General features: G+C 42.1%; 1 protein-coding gene across 6 annotated transcripts in view; it reads right to left on the reverse strand.

The window, feature by feature from the left end:
• LOC122550944 (putative methyltransferase NSUN7) overlaps nt 1-21986 on the reverse strand; it is a 154566-nt gene that overhangs the window by 27986 nt on the left and 104594 nt on the right. For all 6 annotated transcript variants that reach the window (XM_043692499.1, XM_043692491.1, XM_043692482.1 and 3 more), the window contains 2 exons: nt 19402-19519; nt 12718-12841 (listed from right to left, as the gene is read on the reverse strand). In XM_043692499.1, the coding sequence (XP_043548434.1) occupies nt 12718-12841; nt 19402-19519 (242 nt within the window). The remainder of the gene's footprint in view (nt 1-12717; nt 12842-19401; nt 19520-21986) is intronic.

The raw sequence follows: 21986 nt of genomic DNA on the forward strand, positions 1-21986 counted from the left end.
TCTCCTTCCTATCGGAAAGATGTTGTGAAACTTGAAATTGTTCAGAAAAGATTTACAAGGATGTTGCCAGGGTTGGAGGATTTGAGCTATATGGAGAGGCTGAACAGACTGGGGCTGTTTTCCCTGGAGCGTCAGAGGCTGAGGGGTGACCTTATAGAGGTTTACAAAATTATGAGGGGCATGGATAGGATAACCAGGCAAAGTCTTTTCCCTGGGGTCGGGGAGTCCAGAACTAGAGGGCATAGGTTCAGCGTGGAGAGAGGGGAAAGATATAAAAGAGACCTATGGGGCAATGTTTTCACACAGAGGGTGGTACGTGTATGGAATGAGCTGCCAGAGGAAGTGGTGGTGGCTGGTACAATTGCAACATTTAAGAGGCATTTGGATGGGTATATGAATAGGAAGGGTTTGGAGGGATATGGGCCAGGTGCTGGCAGGTGGGACTGGATTGGGTTGGGATATCTGGTCGGCATGGACGAAGGGTCTGTTTCTATGCTGTACATCTCTATGACTGTATGACTTAGAGAGGTGTTTAGATAAGGTGCAGCTAGGGAGACGTAAAGTGCATGGTTTGATGGTGAAGCAGTGACTTGGGTGAGAGATTGGGATTGTATGTTAATTGGAGTTGTATGTGCGAGGGAGTGTCAGCTATGCTGGTTACGTGCTGTGGATAGCCTGGCCTTGTGGCTGCTGTGCCATGACATTGTTAATGAGGAGCAATGCTGGATTGACAATACTCATCCAAATGCGCAGGAGCAATATAATTCTTGGAAGGATACGTAAGATGGGGTGAAAATCAGACATTGAAGATGCTATATGGACGTGCTAGGTAAATAATGAGGTGAGACCAGTAAAATCACTGCTAGAAACCCTAAAATAACCTCATCACTACACAGAAATAAAATGTATAGAAAGCCAAAAAATGTACGATTCAAGCTCAAATTGTTGACCTTGAATAGCATATGGTAGAAATTCATCAGATTGACATTAGGGTTTAAGGGGTTAAATTGTACAATTGAGACCAACCCTGTTTTTATAAATATTGATCATCACTTTCTTTATTTGACCTGAGTTACAAAGCCAGCTAAGCCTTACATTTGATGTTAATTATCTATCATTCTGCTCCACCCGCTTAAGACTCTCCCACTTAGACTATGCCATGTCTTCACAACGGTTAATTCTGGTCAAGTCCAAAGTGATGTACTTTGGGAGAAACAATCATTGAGCTGAACATCACAGGACCAGCTACCTAATTACTCTGGCTTCTCAGCAGGTCAAGGGCTTAGTATTCTGTGGAGTAATGCACCTCTTGACTGCTCAAAGCTTTTTTGCCACTAACGGTTGGAATGTCAAACACTCCATTTGTCTGGATGAGTGGAACTCCAGCAAGAGGTTGGACACCATCCAGGACAAAGCAGCCCCCTTGACTGGTACCCTATCCAGCGCCTTAAATATTTACGCTCTCCAATACGGTATACACTGCAGCCAAAGTGTGACAAACTGCAAAATGCACTGCAGCAATTCACAAAGGCTCCTTTGACAACAACTTACAAACTACCAAGTGAAAGGTCAAGGCCAGCAGGCACAAGCCATAATGACTGGTGCCATTCTAGAGGTGATTCACCATCAGCACTACCTCGTGGGCAATAAATGTTTACTCTGCTAGTGTTGGCCATTTGCCATTAAAGAATTTTAAAAAAGACTTCTTTGAATTAAATTTCATATAGATGTACATCTATACTATTCTGACTTTGCTTTGGTGAGATCCTGTTTAGTATTTGATAATTTGCTAAGTTTTGTATCATATGTAAACTTCAAAACTGTACTCACTTATACACAAATGCAAGTTATTTATATCTAAAAAAAGCAAAGCATTGAAACCTTTACTGATCCCTCAGAACCCCAGTGCACATTGCTCTACATTTAAATAAAAATATACCAACTGCTGTTGTTCCTTAGCCTGTTAAGTGCCTAAGTTCATATAGCATAATGTGGTTTTATTCTCCAAATAAGTCTATTTTACTGTACTACCTTCATCAATACCTTTTGTTATTCTAAAGAACCCGATCAGATAGTTAGTCATAAATTGTCTTTAATAAATCAATTCTGATTGTCTCTTATTAACCAAGTAAAAATTAATTTTGATCTTGCAATAGTCCACAGTAATTGTCCCATTGTCGGTGTGAGAACGGCTTGTTGCAACTAGTTTTATACTTCCTCTTTTCCTGAACAGAACTCATGAATGAATCATTATCACACTTGGAGGAGTACTTAACCAATAGACTAAGGGTGATCCTTAATTTCATTGAAAAAAAATGGATTCTGGTATAATGAAGAGGATGATGTAGAACTTCAAAATGACATAGGTTGGTGGAATGGATTGATCTCTCTCTCTCTCTCTCTCTCTCTATTTAATGCCCAGAGGTATGAATTGGTTTGTTTTAGTAAGCAAGTGCAAGGTTGACAAATCACCAGGCCCTGATAATTTACTTCCCAAAGTATGAAGGGAAGTGGCCTTGGAAACATGATCATTCAAAAGCTGAGAGATTTTGGAGAAGTTTCTATAGATTGGAGAGTGTCATATGCAACCCCACTATTTAAAGAAAGGGAGGGATGGGGGAAACTGTGAATTACCAACCAGTTAGCCTAACTCAGTAGTGGGAAAAATGCTAGAGTCAATTATAAAAGACATGACAACACAACATTCAGAAAGGTTTAGTGAGGTTAGACCAAGCTACAGGTTTAAAAAAGGCAAAGCATCCTTAAATCTACTTGAGTTTTTTTTGAGGATGTAATGAGTAGAATCGACAAGGGAAAACCTATGGATGTGGTACACTTGGATTTTCAGAAGACATTTAACAAGGTTCAACATCAATAGTTAACGGGAAAAGTTAAAGCATGAGAGATGGGGTAATATATTGGCATGGACTGAGAGTTGATTGACAGGCAGAACATAGAATAATACAGCGCAGAACAGGCCCTTCAGCCCTCGATGTTGCGCCGACCTGTGAACTATTCTTAGCTCGTCCCCCTACACTATCCCAAAATCATCTATGTGCTTATCTATTTTTTTGACTACATTAGCAGGTAGGGCATTCCACGCCCTTACCACTCTCTGCGTAAACAACCTGCCTCTGACATCTGTCTTAAATCTACCATTCCTCAATTTGTAGTTATGCCACCTCGTACAAGCTGACGTCATCATCTCAGCAAAGAGACTTTCACTGTCTACCCTATCTAATCCTCTGATCATTTTGTATGTCTCTATCAAATCCCCTCTTAGCCTTCTTCTTTCCAATGAGAACAGAACCAAGTCTCTCAGCCTTTCCTCATAAGACCTTCCCTCCTGACCAGGCAACATCCTGGTAAATCTCCTCTGCACCTTTTCCAATGCTTCCACATCCTTCCCAAAATATGGGGACCAGAACTGTACACAATTTTCCAAGTGTGGCCACACCAGCATTTTGTATATTTGCAGCATGGTATTGTGGCACCAGAACTCAATCCCTCTACCAATGAAAAACACTGTATGCCTTCTTAACACACTATCCATCTGGGTGGCAACTTTCAGGGATCGATGTACATGGACTCCAAGATCCCTCTGCACATCTACACTACCAAGAATCTTTCTATTGACCCAGTAGTCTGCCTTCCTGTTATTCTTCGCAAAGTGCATCACCTCACATTCAGCTGCATTGAACTCCATTTGCCACCTCTCAGCCCAATTCTGCAGTTTATCCAAGTCCCCCTGCAACCTGTATCATTCTTCCAAGTCCCCTTGCAACCTGTAACATACTCCACCGATTTTAGTGTAATCTGCAAATTTACTAATCCATCCACCTATGCCTGCATCTAAATCATTTATAAAAATGACAAACAGCAGTGGTCCCAAAACAGATCCTTGTGGCACACCACTAGTAACCGGACTCCAGGCTGAATATTTTCCATCAACCACCATTCGCTGCCTTCTTTCAGAAAGCCAGTTTCTAATCCAAACTGCTAATTCACCTTCAATTCCATGCCTCTGCATTTTCTCCAACAGCCTACCATGTGGAACCTTATCAAAGGCTTTACTGAATTCCATGTACACAACGTCAACTGCCCTACCATCATCTACTTGCTTGGACACCTTCTCAAAAAACTCAGAGGTTTGTGAGACTCGACCTACCCTTGATGAAACCATGTTGACTATCTGAAATCAAATTGTTGCTTGCTTTATGATTATAAATCATATCTCTTATAATCCTTTCCAAAACCTTTCCTTCAACAGAAGTAAGGCTCACTGGTCTATAATTATTTGGGTCATCTCTACTGCCCTTCTTGAACAAGGGCACAACATTTACAATCCTCCAGTCCTCTGATACTAAACCTGTAGACAATGATGACTCAAATATCAAAGCCAAACGCTCTGCTATCTCCTCCCTGGCTTCCCAGAGAATCCTCACAAATCCCATCTGGCCCAGGGGACTTGTCTACTTTCACTCCTTCTAGAATTGATAAGACCTGTTCGTAACTAACCTCGATCCTTTCTAGTCTAATATCTTGTACCTCATTCTTCTCCTCTAAAATATTTTCCTTTTCCTGAGTGAAAGCCGATGAGAAATATTGGTTTAGCACCTCTCCGATCTCCACAGGGTCATTCAACTTCCCACTTCTGTCTTTGACTGGCCTTATTCCTACCCTAGTCATCCTTTTACTCCTCACATACCTATAGAAAGTTTTAGGGTTCTCCTTTGTTGTATTTGCTGAAGACTGCTCGTGTCCTCTCTTTGCTCTTCCTAACTCTCTCTTTAAATCATTCCTAGCTGATCTGTACCTCTCCATCGCCTCATCTGAACTATCTTGCCTCATCAACACAGTTCAGGCTGCTGTGCTTTTTGAGCACCACTCTAATCCAGCATCTGCAGTCATTGTGTTTACTTAGTTGATTTTAACCCTACTGCGAATCCTCTTGCAAGGATGTCTGCCTTGAAGAAGTTTTCCTCCTCTCTCTACAAGAATCTCAAGCAGTCCCTCTCCCACTGTAACTCCAAGGTCATTTCCTGAAACAGACTCGATCACCTTCATCCCCACCCCCACTCACCTGCTGTACTCTATACTACTTTCTCCCCCCCCCCCCCCCCCCCATTTATCTCTCAATCCTTCAGGCACTCTGCCTGTATTCCTGATGAAGGGCTTTTGTCCGAAACGTCGATTTTCCTGCTCCTCGGATGCTGTCTGAACTGCTGTGCTTTTCGAGCACCACTCTAATCCTAACACTACGGGCAATTTAGAATGGCCAATACACCTAACCTCTACATCTTTGGACTGTGGGAGGAAACCAGAGCTCCCAGAGGAAACCCACGCAGACACTGGGAGAATATGCAAACTCCACACAGACAGTTATCCAAGGCTGGAATTGAACCTGGGTCCCTGGTGCTGTGAGGCAGCAGTGCTAACCACTGAGCCACCGTGCCGCCCCTTATTTGGGAACATGGGACTGGGATATCATAGCAATTACAGAAACATGGCTCAGGAATAAACTGGACTGGCAGCTTAATGTTCCAGGGTATAGATGCTATAGGAAGGATAGAAAGGGGGACATGACAGGAGGGGGAATGGCATTTTTGATTAGGAATGACATTACAGCTATACTTATGGTATACCTGAGAGTACATCTGGTGAAGTTATTTGCATGGAACTAAGAAATAAGGAAGAAATACTGGGATTGTATGATAGGCCCACCCAGTAATAAGTGGGAAATTGAGAAACAAATTTGTCAGGTCTCAGATATCTGTAAGAATTATAAGAGTTATAATAGTAGGGGATTTTAACTTTCCAAACAGACTGGGACTGCCATGGTGTTAAGGGCTTGGATGGAGAGGAATTTGTTAAGTGTCTACAACAATTTTTTTTATTCAGTCTGCAGATGAACCAATTAGAGAAGGAACAAAATTTGACCTCTCTTGGGAGATAAGGCAAAAAAGTGAATGAGGTGTCAGTGGAGGAGCACTTTGGGGCCAGTGATCATAATTCTATTAGTTTTACAACAGTTATGGAAAAGGATAGACCTGATCTAAAAATTAAAGTTCTAAATTGGAGTAAGGCTAATTTTGACAGTATTAGGCAAGAACTTTCAAAAACTGGGAGAGGCGATTCGCAGGTAAAGGAACAGTTGCAAAGTGGGAGGAAGCCATCAGAAATGAGATAACAAGAGTCCAGAGGCAGTGTGTTTCTATTAGTGTGAAGGGCAAGGCTGGTAGGTATAGGGAATGCCGGATGACTAGAATAATTAAGGCTCTGGTCAAGAAAAAGGAGGGTTATGGTAAGGTATAGACAGCTGGGATTGAATGAACTCCTTGAGGCATATAAGGGAAGTAGGAATATATTCGAGATTGAAATCAGGAGGGCATAAAGGGAACATGCAATAGCTTTGGCAAATAGGCTAAACAAGGCATTGGTTTGGTCACTTTTGAAATTCAGTGTTCAACTCTTGTCTCCCTGCTATAGGAAGGATGTTGCTAATCTTCAAAGGATGCAGAAAAGATTTACAAAGGTGTTGCCAGGTTTGGAAAGTTTGAGCTTTAGGTTGTGTAGGCTGGGGCTATTTTCCCTGGAGCATTTGAGACTAAGGGGCAATTTTACAGAGGTTTCTAAAATCATATATAGATGGAGTATGCAAGGTCTTTTTCCCAGGGTAGAGGAGTTCAAAGTAGATGGCATAGGTTTAAGGCAAGAGGGAAAAGACATAAAAGGGACCTAAGGGGCAACATTTACATGCAGATGGTGGTGTGTGTATAGATTGAACTGCCAGAGGAAGTGATGGAGGTGGGTACAATTACAGCATTTAAAAAGCACCTGGACGGGTACATGAATAGGAAGGGTCCAGAAGGATATATGCTGGCAAATGGGATTAGATTAATTTAGGATATCTGGACTGCATGGACAAGTTGGACTGAAGGGTCTGTTTCCATGTTGTCTATCTCTATGACTCTATGAATGAGAAGAGGAAATATTTCTTCACTCGAAAGGGCAAAAAACCTTAGAATTGTCTACCACAGATGGCTGTGGAAGTCACTGAATATATCCAAGCAACAGATTAACAAATGTTTAGATATTCAAGGCATCAAGGGATATGGGGAGTAACAGGAATATGGCATTGAGATCAAGGATCAAACATGGCCATCTTGCACAGTGCAGCAGACACAAAGAACCAAATGTCCTACTCCTGCTCCTAGTTTCTATTTCACATTATAAAACAAAGGGTACAATTCTAGAGGAGTAAGAGCAATAGATCTGTGCGTGTGTACATAGATACACACACACACACACACACACACACATAGTATCAATAGGGATAATGAACGCAAGGAAGATATGATTAACCTGTATAAAACACTGCTTTGGCCTCAAGTGAAGCACGGCCTCCAGTTCTGGCCATTCTACTTTTGGAAGAATGTGTAGGCATTAGAAAACATGCAGAAAAAAGTCATGAGGATGGTTCCAATGATGAGGTACTTCAGTCACATAGAGAAACTGGAGAAGTTGAGACTGTTCTCCGTGGTGAAGAGCATGTTGAAAGGAGATTTAATGGAAGCATTCAAAATGGTGAGGTTTTTGGACAGAATAGATAGATAGAAACTATAACCATTGGTGAAAAGATCAAGAACCAAAAGGCATGGATTACACCTTCACACACAATGAGTATTGTAGTATGTGTGCAGTGCCTGAGTGTATCATGGAAGTAGGATCAACCAAAGCTCTCAAAAAGAAATTGGTTAATTATCAGAGAAGGAAACATTTGTAAGGCTACGAAGAACTGGCTGGGAAGTTGCACTACATAAATTACTCCTTCAGAGGACCAGTGTAGACATAATGGGTCCAACTATCCTCCTCCTGTGTTGTAACTATTTCTGCAATTCTTTAATTGTTTCTGTTCTTCAATATTAAGCCAGAATTTATTCCAATTTAAAATCAGAAGATTGAAATATTTTTCTAAATCCTCAATTTCAAACCTCTGTGTTATGTTGTGACAATTGTATGGTACATTGAGTGCAGTTTTGGTCTCTTTATCTGAGGATGGATGTTGTGGCTATGGACGGAATGCAATGAAGGTTTACCAGACTGATTCTTGGAATGGTAGGACTGACATATGAAGAGAGACTGGATCAGTTAGAATCACATTCACTAGAATTAAGAAGAATGAGGGAAGATTTCAATTGTTTTAAAAAAAGGGTGGCACAGTGGCTCAGGGGTTAGCACTACAGCCTCACAGCACCAGGGATCGGGTTCAATTCCAGCCTCGAGTAACTGCCTTTGTAAAGTTTGCACATTCTTCTCCTGTCCACGTGGGTTTTCTCCAAGTGCTCCGGTTTCCTCCCACAATCCAAAAATGTTCAGGTCAGGCAAACTGAGCATGCTCAATTGCTCATTGTGTTAGATGCATTAGTCAAGGTTAAATATAGGGTTGGGAGTGTGTCTGGGTGGGTACTCTTCAGAGGGTCGGTGTGGACTTGTTGGGTGGAAGGGCCTGTTTACAAACTATAGGGAATGTAAGCTAACCTCAGAAAAGTAGAGAAAATTCTAACAGAACTAGACAGGGAAAATGCAGGAAAAATTTTCCCGATGACTGGGGAGCCAAGAACCAGGAGTCACAATTTAAAGATACGAGGTAGGTCATTTAGACTGAGATGAGGAGAAATATCTTCACCCATCAAGCGGTGAGCCTATGGAATTCTCTGCCACAGAAAGTGGTTGAGACCAAAATATTTAATGTTTTCAAGAAGTAGAGATAAGGACATTGAGAGAAAGCAGGAACAGGTTATTGATGTTCAGTCATGATCATATTGAATGGTGGAGCAGCTAGCTCAAAGGGCTGAATGGCCTACTTCTGCCTGTAGGTTTCCATGATTATTATGATGTCTGAAGAACATGGATAATAGACAATAGACAATAGGTGCAGGAGTAGGTCATTCTGCCCTTCGAACCTGCACCACCATTCAATATGATCATGGCTGATCATCCTTAATCAGTATCTATTCTACTCAAATGGAGACTTTGTACTGTTAATCAATGACTGAGTGAGGTTATTGACACACTGTTGGAAATTTGGTTCAGATTGGAAAGGGAAACAGAGATTCTTTAACGAGGGTTTACTGCAAGAAGTAAGCTCTCCAAAATGAGAGGTAAGTGGGTGAAGATAAAAAGCATAGATTTGGAGGCCGACCTACGGTGAGACCAGTGGTAGAGCTATATCATGAACCACGGCGTAATGAGAGTACAGGGAAAGAAACTGATTGGTGAATAATTCTATTAATTCAAGCAAAAGTAGTCTTCATTTGTATTTAGGTCTATTGGCAACTTAGCTTAACTTCTATTAGTAGGAAAATATTAGAGACTATTATGACGGATGCGTCAGCACAGCATTTAGAAATAATTAATACTATTAAACAGAGGCAGCATGGCTTCACAAACAGGAAATCATGCAAGATAAATTTACGAGAATTCTTTTGAGGAAGTAACAAGCAGGATAGAGATTTCCAGAAAGCATTTGGTACACTACCATACCTTAGGCTACTTAATCAGGTAACAGCCCATTCTTTTGGAAGTATATTAGCATAGACAGAGCATTAACTAACTAGAAGACGACAGAAAGCCTTCTGGCATTTTCTTGATAGCAGTCTGTAACTAATGGAGTGCGCCAGGGATCAGTGTTGGGGTCACAATTATTATAAAATATAATAAGTTAGATAGTAACTTAGATGAGGGAAGTGAATGTACTAAAGTCAGGTTTGCAGATGAAACAAAAACAGGTGTAAAGGCAAGTGGCGAGGGTGAGTCAGACTCTATACAGGAATATAGGTAAAAACAATGACTGCAGATGCTGGAAACCATATTCTGGATTAGTGGTGCTGGAAAAGCACAGCAGTTCAGGCAGCAGCCGAGAAGCATAAATTCGACGTTTTGGGCAAAAGCCCTTCATCAGGAATACAGGCAGAGTGCCTGAAAGGTGGAGAGTTATAGGAATATAGACAGTGTAAGCGAGTTGCAAAAACGTGGCCAATGGAATATAATGTCAAGAAATGACAGGATATGCACTTTGGCAGAAAGAATATGAGAGCTGAATATTATTTAAATAGAGAAGCCACTGACAGAGAGAATGGGGAGTCCTCACGCATGAATCAAAAAAGGCTAGCATCCAAGTTCAGCATGTAACAAAGGCAAATAGAATGTATACTTCTATGAGCAGATAGGGGAAGCCCGAAATGAATTTTCTGCTTCGGTTTTCACCAAGGAAAGGGAACTCGTTATAAATGAAAACTTAGACGAGCTGGGATACAGTCTTGACCAGATCAAGATTGATGAAGTTGATGTGCTAGAAATTTTGGAAAACATTAAGATTGATAAGTCCCCAAGACCAGACCAGATTTATCCTAGGCTGCTCCAGGAAGCAAGGAAGGAGGTTGCTAAGCCGCTGGCGAGGATATTTGCCTCCTTACTCTCCACAGGAGTCATACCGGAGGATTGGAAGGAGGCAAATGTTGTTCTTTTTTTCAAGAAGGGTAATAGGGGAATTGCTGGCAATTACAGACCAGTCAGTCTTATGCCTGTGGTCAGCAAAGTTTTGGAAAGAATTCTGAGGGATAGGATTTATGACTATTTGGCAAAGCATAGTGTGATTAAAGGCAGTCAGCATGGCTTTGTGAGGGGCAGGTCATGCCTCACAAATCTTATTGAGTTCTTTGAGGAGGTGTCAAGACAGGTCGAAGACGGTAGAGCAGTGGATGTGGTGAATATGGATTTCAGCAAGACATTTAATAGGGTTCCCCATGGTAGGCTCATTCATAAAGTCAGGAAGTATGGGATACAGGGAGATTTGGCTAGTGAATTCAGAATTGGTTGGCTAACAGAAGGCAGAGAGTGGTTATAGATGGAAAGTAGTCTGCCTGGAGGACAGTGTTGAGTGGGGTCCCACAGGGCTTTGTACTTGGGCCTCTGCTCTTTGTAGTTTTTATAAATGACTTGAGGGGTGGGTTAGTAAATTTGCAGATGACACAAAGGTTGGGGGTGTCGCCGATAGTATAGAGGGCTACTGCAAGCTGCAGTGCGACATAGACAGAATGCAGAGCTGGGCTGAGAAATGCCAGATGGAGTTCAACCAGGATAAACGCGAAGTGATGCATTTTGGAAGGTCGCACTCGAATGCTGAATATAGGATTAAACAGGATTCTTGGCAGTGTGGAGGAACAGAGGGATCTGGGTGTGCAAGTACATAGATCCCTCAAAGTTGCCACCCAAGTGAATAGGGTTGTTAAGAAAACATATGGTGTTTTGGCTTTCATTAACAGGGGGATAGAGTTTAAGAGCCGTGAGGTTTTGCTGCAGCTCTACAAGTCCCTGGTGAGGCCACACTTGGAATAATGTGTCCAGTTCTGGTCGCCCTACTATAGGAAAGATACAGAGGCTTTGGAGAGGGTGCAAAGAAGGTTTACCAGGATGTTGCCTGGACTGGAGGGCTTGCCTTATGAAGAAAGGTTGAATAGGCTCGGACTTTTCTCTCTGGAGAGAAGGAGGAAGAGAGGAGACCTGATCGAGGTGTACAAAATAATGAGAGGAATAGATGGAGTCAATAGCCAGAGACATTTCCCCAGGGCAGGATTGACTGGTACGAGAAGTCATAGTTTGAAGAAATTAGGAGGAAGGACTAAAGGAGACGTCAGAGGTAGGTTATTTGCACAGAGAGTTGTGAATGCATGGAATGCGTTACCAACGGTGGTGGTGGTGAAAGCAGAGTGATTGGGGACATTTAAGCGACTGCTGAACATGCACACGGATAGCAGTGAGTGAGAGTTGCATAGGTTGTTACTATATTTTACATTAGGATTAAATCTAGGCACAACATTGTAGGCCAAAGGGCCTGTTCTGTGCTGTACTTTTCTACGTTCTATGTTCTACTTCAAAGGCAGTGGAACATAAAAGTTGGTAGGTTTTGCTAAAACTATACAAGGCTTTTGGCTCGGAATATGTGTAGTTTCTATACAAGGCGCTAGTCAGACCATAATTGGAATACTGTGAATAGTTTGAGTCCTTATCTAAAGGGAGATATATTGGCATTGGAGGCAATCTCGATGAGGTTCACTAGTTTGAGTCTGGATATGGATGGATTTATGTTTGAGGAGATATTGATAAGTTGGGCCTGTGCACATTGGAATTTAGAAGAATGCAAGGCAACCTTACTGAAACATGCTAGAGTTTTAGAGGACTTAACAGGGTGGATACAGAAAGGTTGTTTCCCCTTAAGGGAGAATCTAGGAGCAAAGGGCATAATCTCAGATTAAGGAGCCACCCACTTAAGATAGAGACGAGAAACCATCTTCTCTGTCAGGGTAGTGAGCCTGTGGAATTCTTTACTGCTGAAGGCTATCGAGGCTGGGGTGATTAAGCATATTCAAGGCTGAGATAGATAGATCTTTAAACATTAAGAGAATCAAGGATCCTGGGGAAAAGGCGGAAAAAAGGGAGTTGGCAATTATCAGATGAGCCATGATCTCATTGAATGGCTGAGCAGACTCCAGGAGTTAAATGTCCTATCTGCTGCTACACCTTATGGTCTTAAATCCAAATACTCCAATAATTCATGTTGTTATTCATACTTCACTACTTGACTCTATTGATTTGGAACTGTAGTCCAAATACACAAGCAAAAATTGTTCAAAGAAATCTAAGTATGTGGCTCACCTCTCGAGTTAATACAGCAATAAAACATCCATTGACTTGTTCTGATGGTTCAATCTTGAAGAATTTATCAGATGCACAGGTTATTTCTGATGGACAACATAAGGGAATAACAGGAGCACTTAGCCTGTGGAAAACAAAAATAAGACCACTTAAACCTTGGTCTAAATTATAACATTTTGGCATTTGAAATTCATATAACACATGCTTGTTAAATCTTTGATTGCAAACAAAGGAAAAGGCAGGAAAATTAACTGAAGAGATATATATGTAATAAGATCAATAAGCCCAGATCCTCACTTCTGTGAAATGTCATCTAACAAACTCCATATTAGCTCCATATGTAGCTAATATAAACACTGACAATTCAAAATCAATAGAGTTTAAGATGGTTTCCAGCAGGCAGAATCAATTCATATTTTATACATTTATAAGACTTAAATTATTATAACCATTTCATTCACGTCATGTGACATCCATGAAAACATGATTTAGGAATTGCAACAGAATCTGGGAAAGATTCTATTTCAACATGCTTTTTTTTTAAAAAAGTTTTGCAGACTCTATTACCTACTCACTCTGAACACCCATTTATCCTGCAGTGGAGGTGACAGATATCAAGTTATTAACAGACTGTGTAGCCTCCTGGCTGAAGCAATCCTCTGCTTAGTGGGTTTGCTATTATTGGATTTAGTTGTCATGGATGAAGGGCACAGTACTGACCTTCTGAGAGTCCTCCACCAACTGCTTATTTCCTTACAGAAATGCAAACCACAGTGGACTATCACAGATTGAAGGCTACTTTCCTGGATAGTACTCATTGAAGCACAAAATGATCAGATTACAGCTAAAATTAATTGAATGCAAATCTTTACAGTTCACACAGAACAGAATGGTAGAGTCTCTATCTCTAGGCCAGAAAGCCTAGTATCTAGTCACACCTGCCTCAGAGATGCATCATAACATGCTTGAACAAATTGATTAAAATATCTTAAATACAGTTCATGCAGGAAAAGGTCTTTTTCGAACAGTGGTGGTGTTCCTACTGAGCCAGGAGACCACACTCAAATCCCACCTGATCCAAAGATTCATAATAATATCTCTGAACAGATCGATTACAATATATCTATCGTTCATCCAGAAAGAGACTCTTGCAGCACCTGATACAGCCCCTACCACTGATCCAAAAGGCTAAAGTTCAAGTCCCACCTATTCCAAAGTTGTGTAATAACATCGCCTGGAATGGGTTGATTACAAAATATCTATAGTTAATGTAGGAAGTAGAATGGGCTGATCTGTGGTAAATGGAGTTCAATCCAGATAAGTGTGAGCAGGATAAACAAGTCAAGGGAATACATGATGAATGGAAAGACCTTGGGAAGCACTGAGGATCAGGGGGACCATGATGTTCATGTAAATTGGTTCCATAAGGTATCAGGGAGCTGGATAAAGTGGTTAAGGAGGCATAGAGTATTCTTGCCTTTAGTTGCAAAGGCAGACAGTTTAAAAGGAGGGAGGTTATGCTCCCAAAGTATAAAACGTTGTTTACTCACCAACTAAAGTACTGTATCAAGTTTTGGAATCCACGTTATAGGATGGATGTGATAGCAGTGAAGATGATGTCCCAGATTTCCACCATTCTCTGGTGAAAGTTTTTCTTCACATCTCCTCTGATCGTTCGGCCTCTTATCTTTAATCTATGTCCCCGGGTCACTGATCCCTCCATCAAGGGGAAAAGTCTCTTCCTCTCTACCCTATCTATACCCCTCCATAATTATATTCATCTCATTCATGTCCCCTCTCAATCTCCTTTGCTCTAAGGAAAACAACCTAAGTCTGCCCAATCGCTCTTCATAACTGAAACTCGCCAGCCCAGGCGACATCTTGGTAAATCTCCTCTGCATCCTCTCCAGTGCTATCACATGCCTTCTATAGTGTGAATTCCAGAACTGCACATATTACTGGAGCTTTGGCCTAACCAATATTTTGTATAGTTCTAGCACAACCTCCCTGCTCTTAACTCTTAATGTGGGCGGCATGGTGGCACAGTGGTTAGCACTGCTGCCTCACAGCATCAGAGACCCGGGTTCAATTCCCGCTTCAGGCGACTCTGTGTAGAGTTTGCACATTCTCCCCGTGTCTGCGTGGGTTTCCTCCGGGTGCTCCGGTTTCCTCCCACAATCCAAAAATGTTCAGGTTAGGTGAATTGGCCATGCTAAATTGGCCGTAGTGTTAAATGTAGGGGAATGGGTCTGGGTGGGTTGCGCTTCGGCGGGTCGGTGTGGACTTGTTGGGCCGAAGGGCCTGTTTCCACACTGTAAGTAATCTAATCTAAAAGGCTATGCCTCAGCAGATGAAGGTGCCCATGTTATCGACCTGTTGTGCTACTTGCATACCATGCACACCAAAATCCCTTTCGTTTTCAATGCTCCCCAGATCCTACACACTGTCATGTGTTTTGTTGCTTTGTTTGTCCGATCCAAGTGCATCAACTCACACCTACTCAGATTAAATTCGATTTGTCACTTATCAGCCAATCTAACCAGCTTGTCTATACTCTCCAGCTTGTCTATCCTCCTCACTGTTTACCATTCCTCCAATTTTCATATTGTGTGTTTCAATAAGATCACCACCCATTCTTCTAAATTCCAACACGTACAGGGCCAGTCTACTCAATCTCGCCTCATAAGACAATGCCTCCATAGTGGAATCAGCCCAGTGAACCTTCCCTGGACTACCTCCAATGCCAATATATCTTTGTTTAGATGAGAGGGCCAAAACTATTCACAATTCAGCTATGGTCTCATTCGTGCCAGGAATAGTTTCAGCAAAAGCTCCCTTCTTGTATCTTTCATTCCCTTTGAAATAAAGGCCACCATTTTGTTTGCCTTCCCTTATTACCTGTTGAAGTGGATGCTAGCCTTTTGTGATTCATGCATGAGTCCTAAATCACTCTCTTCACAGATTTTTGCAGTCTTTCTCCAATTAAATAGTATTCAGCTCCCTAGTCTTCCTGCCAAAATGCATAACCCCAAATTATATTCCATTTGCTATGATTTTACTTCCATCCCGCAGTAGGTAGTCAGTCACGTCCTTAAGAGATGAAAGTCAATCTGGTTAGCTGACAATTCTAGCAGTCCAGGCAGCAGCGGGTGTAGCTGGGACTGAAAAGGGACCTACCTCAGGAAAGTGGTGAGTTCTCCACTCAACACATTTTAACATATTTAAATGGTCCCTTTTAACATATTGTAAACATGCCTGACTGGGGGCCATAAAATCCAGCACTATGTTTGACAAGATACAAACCCTACAGTGTGGAAGCAAGTCATTCGGTGCATCAAGTCAGGGATGGGCAAGACTGGCAACTTAATGTTCCAGGATACAAATGCTACAGGAAGGATAGAAAGGGAGGTAAGAGAGGAGGGGGAGTGGCATTTTTGATAAGGGATAGCATAACAGCTGTACTGAGGGAGGATATTTCCGGAAATACAACTGAGAAATAAGAAAAGGATAATCACCTTATTGGTATTGTATTGTAGACACCCCCCCACCAATAGTCAGAAGGAAATTGAGAAATAAACTTGTAAGGAGATCTCAGCTATCTGTAAGAATAATAAGGTAATTATGGTAGAGGATTTTAACTTTCCAAACATCGACTGGGACTGCCATAGTGTTAAAGGTTTAGATGGAGAGGAATTTGTTAAGTGTGTACAAGACAATTTTCTGATTCAGTATGTGGATGTATCTACTAGAGAAGGTGCAAAACTTGACCTACTCTTGGGAAATAAGGCAGGGCAGGTGACTGAGGTGTCAGTGGGGAAGCACTTTGGGGCCAGCAGCCATAATTCTATTCGTTCTAGACCAGATCTAAAAATTGAAGTTCTAAATTGGAGGAAGGCCAATTTTGACGGTATTAGGCAAGAACTTTTGAAAGCTGATTGGAGGCAGATGTTCGCAGGTAAAGGGATGGCTGGAAAATGGGAAGCCTTCAGAAATGAGATAATCCAGAGAATTTATATATTCCTGTCAGGGTGAAAGGGAAGGCTGGTAGGTATAGGGAATGGGTATATGGGGTATATGCTGGATGACTAAAGAAATTCAGGGTTTAGTTAAGAAAAAGAAGGAAGCATATGTCAGGCAGAGACAGGATAGATCGAGTGAATCCTTAGAAGAGGATAAAGGAAGTAGGAGTATACATAAGAGGGAAATCAGGAGGGCAAAACGGAGACATGAGATAACTTTGGCAAATAGAATTAAGGAGAATACAAAGGGTTTTTACAAATATATTAAGGACAAAAGGGTAACTAGGGAGAGAATAGGGCCCCTCAAAGATCAGCAAGACGGCCTTTGTGTGGACCCACAGAAAATGGGGGAGATACTAAATGAATATTGTGCATCAGTATTTACTGTGGAAAAGGATATGGAAGATATAGACTGTAGAGAAATAGATGGTGACATCTTGCAAAATGTCTAGCTTACAGAGGAGGAAGTGCTGGATGTCTTGAAATGGTTAAAGGTGGATAAATCCCCAGGACCTGATCAGGTGTACCCGAGAACTCTGTGGAATGCTAGAGAAGTGATTGCTGGGCCTCTTGCTGAGATGTTGCATCACCGATAGTCACAGGTGAGGTGCCGGAAGACTGGAGGTTGGCAAACGTGGTGCCACTGTTTAAGAAAGGCAGTAAGGACAAGCCAGGGAACTATAGACCAGTGAGCCTGACCTCGGTGTTAGAGGGAATCCTGAGGGATAGGATGCATATGTATATGGAAAGGCAAGGACTGATTAGGGATAGTCAACATGGCTTTGTGTGTGGGAAATCATGTCTCACAAACTTGATTGAGTTTTTTGAAGAAGTAACAAAGAAGATTGATGAGGGCAGAGCAGTAGATGTGATCTATATGGACTCCAGTAAAGCGTTCGACAAGATTCCCCATGGAAGACTGAGTAGCAAGGTTAGATCTCATTGAATACAGGGAGAACTAGCCATTTGGATACAGAACTGGCTCAAAGGTAGAAGACAGAGGGTAGTGGTGGAGGGTTGTTTTTCAGACTGGAGGCCTGTGACCAGTGGAGTGCCACAAGGATCAGTACTGGGTCCTCGACTTTTTGTCATTTACATAAATGATTTGGATGCGAGCATAAAAGGTACAGTTAGCAAGTTTGCAGATGACACCAAAATTGGAGGGGTCGTGGACAGCGAAGAGAGTTACCTCCGATTACAACAGGATCTGGATCAGATGGGCCAATGGGCTGAGAAGTGGGAGATGGAGTTTAATTCAGATAAATACAAGGTGCTGCATTTTGGGAAAGCAAATCTTAGCAGGACTTATACACAATGGTCAGGTCCTAGGGAGTGTTGCTGAACAAAGAGACCTTGGAGTGCAAGTTCATAGCTCCTTAAAAGTGGAGTCGCAGGTAGATCGGATAGTGAAGAAGGCATTTGGTATGCTTTCCTTTATTAGTCAGAGTATTGAGTACAGGAGTTAGGAGGTCATGTTGCGGCTGTACAGGACATTGGTTAGGCCACTGTTGGAATACTGCGTGCAATTCTGGTCTCCTTCCCTCAGATAAGATTTACAAGGATGTTGTCAGGGTTGGAGGATTTGAGCTACAAGGAGAGGCTGAATAGGCTGGGGCTGTTTTCCCTGGAGCGTCGGAGGCTGAGGGATGACCTCATAGAGGTTTACAAAATTATGAGGGGCATAGATAGGATAAATAGACAAAGTCTTTTCCCTGGGGTCGGGGAGTCCAGAACTAGAGGGCATAGGTTTCGGGTGAGAGGGGAAAGATATAAAAGAGATCTAAGCGGCAACTTTTTCACGCAGAGGGTGGTACGTGTATGGAACGAGCTGCCAGAGGATGTGGTGGAGGCTGGTACAATTGCACATTTAGAGGCATTTGGATGGGTATATGAATAGGAAGGGTTTGGAGGGATATGGGCCGGGTGCTGGCTGGTGGGACTAGATTGGGTTGGGATATCTGGTCAGCATGGACAGGTAGGACCAAAGGGGCTGTTTCCATGCTGTACATCTCTATGACTCTAAGTCCATACCAATTCTCTGAAGAGCATCCCAGTAACTATCCCCCAACCCTGCATTGTCCATGGCTAATCCATTTAACCTATACATCTTTGGACATCTTTGGGAGGAAACTGGTGCACCCAGAGGAAACCGCAGACACAAGGATAATTTGCAAACTCCACACAGTCATCCAAGGGTGGAATCAAATCTGGACTGCTGGCATTGAGAGGCAGCAGTGCTAACCACTGAGCCACCATGTTGCCTTCAAATAAACATCTATTACAGAAATAGAGTACTGAAAGAAACTTGTACAGTGCGTATTATATAATCAGGAGGAGAAAGTGAGGACTGCAGATGGTGGAGATCAGAGTCAAAAAGTGTGGTGCTGGAAAAGCACAGCCAGTCAGGCAGCATCCGAGGAGCAGGAAAGTCGATGTTTCAAGCATAAGCTCTTCATCAGGAATTATACATTCAGTTCATTTAATAGTTTTTGTATAATAATTTTGCATTACTGAACAAGTATTAAGTAGGGAAATTATAAATGCCATCTATTTTTATGATCTTAAAGCACGTATAAATCAACATAGATTCTTTGTTCTACCATAGTCTTGGACTGACTGCAATTTTAGTTGCACAAAGGCAAGTTATGTTTTGTATACAATATACCTGTAAGGTTGTACTCTGGGTCCTTCCATTTTCTTTCCCAATACTGGTTTCACTATTTCCTCATTTTCTTCAGGATAAATTGAGCATGTAGAATATACAATGGCCTGGACCTTCGGAACTATTGGAAGATAAACAAGCTTAGTTTCATAAGAAGTTTATTGCAAAATGAAATAGACAAAGTAATTACCAATTTAAATACAATAGTATACAATTCAACACAGCACAGGAACATGTACTTTGGCCCACCAAGCCTGTACCGATTCCTAATCCTTATTTAACTTGCTATTTATTGCCCATGTCAGGTTTCTGTCCCTCTGTTCACCCCCCGTTCATGTATCTATCAAGATACGCCTCAAAGAGTGCTAACGCGCCTGTATCCACCACCTCCACTGGCAGTGTATTCCAGGTACTTACCACCCTCTTGGTGAAAAACATTTCCTAACACCTCTCCTCTAAACTTCCCCCTTCTACTGTGAACCTGTGCCTTCTTGTAGCTGACCTTTCCACCCTGGGAAAAAGCCTCTGACTATCTACCCTAACTATACCTCTCGTAATTTTGTAAACCTCTACCAGGTCACCCCTCAGCTTCCATCTTTCCAGTGAAAACAATCAGAATTTATCCAACCTCTCCTCATAGGTAAAACCCTCCAGACCAGGCAACATCTTGGTAAACCTTCTCTCAAAAACATCCACGTCCTTCTAGTAGCATGGCGACCAGAACTGCATGCAATATTCCAAACGTGACCTCACTAAAGTTTTGTACAGCTGTAACATAACTTGCCAACTTTATAAATTGATGCAGCAGCCAATAAAGGCAAGCATGCTGTATGCCTTCTTGACCACCTTATCCACCTATGTTGCCACTTTCAGGGACCTGTGGATCTGTACTCCTTGATCCCTCTGAATGTCAATGCTGCTAAGGGCTCTGCCACTTATTGTATAAATTGCATCTGAATTTGATCTTTCAAAATGCATCACCTCGCATTTGTCCAGATTAAGCCCCATCTGCCATTTCTCTGCCCAAGTCTACAATCTATATCCCACTGTATCCTCTGACAATCTTCATCACTATCTGCAATCTGCCAATTTTGGTGTCATTCACAAACTTTCTAATCAAACCACCTACCTTTTCCTCTACAACAAAGGTCCCAGCATTGATCCCTGCAGAACACCGCTAGACAGTGATCTCCATTCCAAAATGTACCCTTTCACCGCTACCCTCGTTCTTCTACAAAAAAGCCAGTTTTATATCTCTGGCCGGCTTACCATAGATCATGAGACTCTACCTTCTGTAACAGCCTGCCACTAGGTATTGCCTTTCCCTCCTCAATCATTCTTGTCACCTCCTCAAAAAACTCCATCAAATTGGTGAGACATGATCTTCCCCAAATAAACCTATGTTGCCTATCACCATTCGCTTCCCGATGTGAATAAATCCTGTCTCTCATTACCTTCTCCAACAGCTTCCACACCACTGACGTCAGGCTCAACAGCCTGTATTTCCTGGATTATCTCTGTTTCCCTTCTTAAACAAAAAACAGCATTGGCCATTCTCCAGAGTAGTTTAGAACCTCGCTTGAGGCCAAAGAGGATGCAAAGATATCTCTAAGGCCCCAGCTATTTCCTCCCTGCCTCCCACATTATGCTGGGATAGATTCCACATGGCCCTCGGAACACGTCAATCTTAATGTACTTCAAGACACTTAATACTTCCTCCTTCATTACGATGGCCTACCCAAGAGTATTCACACACCTTTTTCCAACCTCAACATCTCTCACTTTGGTGAATACCAATATACAGTACTTATTAAGGATCTCACCCATTTTCTTTGGCTCCAAACATAACCTCCCTCCTTCCTCCTTTATGCATTTCCTCTTACGATAGCTATCCTCTTGCTCCTAATATAATGTCTAAAATGCCTTCGGATTCTTCCTAACCCTGCTGGCCAAGGACATTTCATAGCTCCTTTCAGCCATCCTATCTCCCTGTGTGAGCTCCTTCCCACTTTCTCTATATTCTTCAAGGACTTTTGTCTGTTTTTAATTGCCTAGACTTGAGGTGTGCTTCCTTTTCTTTGAATAAGCTGATAATTTCCTCTGTCATCCAAGTTCCCAAATCCTGCTATTCCTGTCCTTCATTTTCACAGGAACATGTCTGTCCTGCACTCTAACCAACAGGTCTTTAAAAGTCTCCCACATATCAGATATGGAATTACCCTCAAACAGCCACTCCCAATCCACATTCTCTAGTTCGTGTTTGATATGGTTATAATTAGTGTTCCCCCAATTTAACACCTTCATCCAAGGTCCACTCTTGTCCTTATCCATTATATCTTAAAACTTATGGAATTATGGTCATTATTCCCACAGAAACTTTGATCACCTGGCTGGCTCATTTCCCAACACCAGGTCCAGCATGGCCCCCTCCCTCTTTGGGCAACCACATACTATTTCAAGAAAAGCCCTCCTGGACATACCTAACAAACTGCTTCTCATCCAAACCTCCAGCAATAAGGGAGTCCAATCAATATGGGGAAGTTAAAGTCACCCAGCACAACAACCCTACTATTCTCACATTCTTCCAG

This window comes from Chiloscyllium plagiosum, chromosome 1 (assembly GCF_004010195.1).
Source record: "Chiloscyllium plagiosum isolate BGI_BamShark_2017 chromosome 1, ASM401019v2, whole genome shotgun sequence".
NCBI lineage: Eukaryota > Metazoa > Chordata > Chondrichthyes > Orectolobiformes > Hemiscylliidae > Chiloscyllium > Chiloscyllium plagiosum.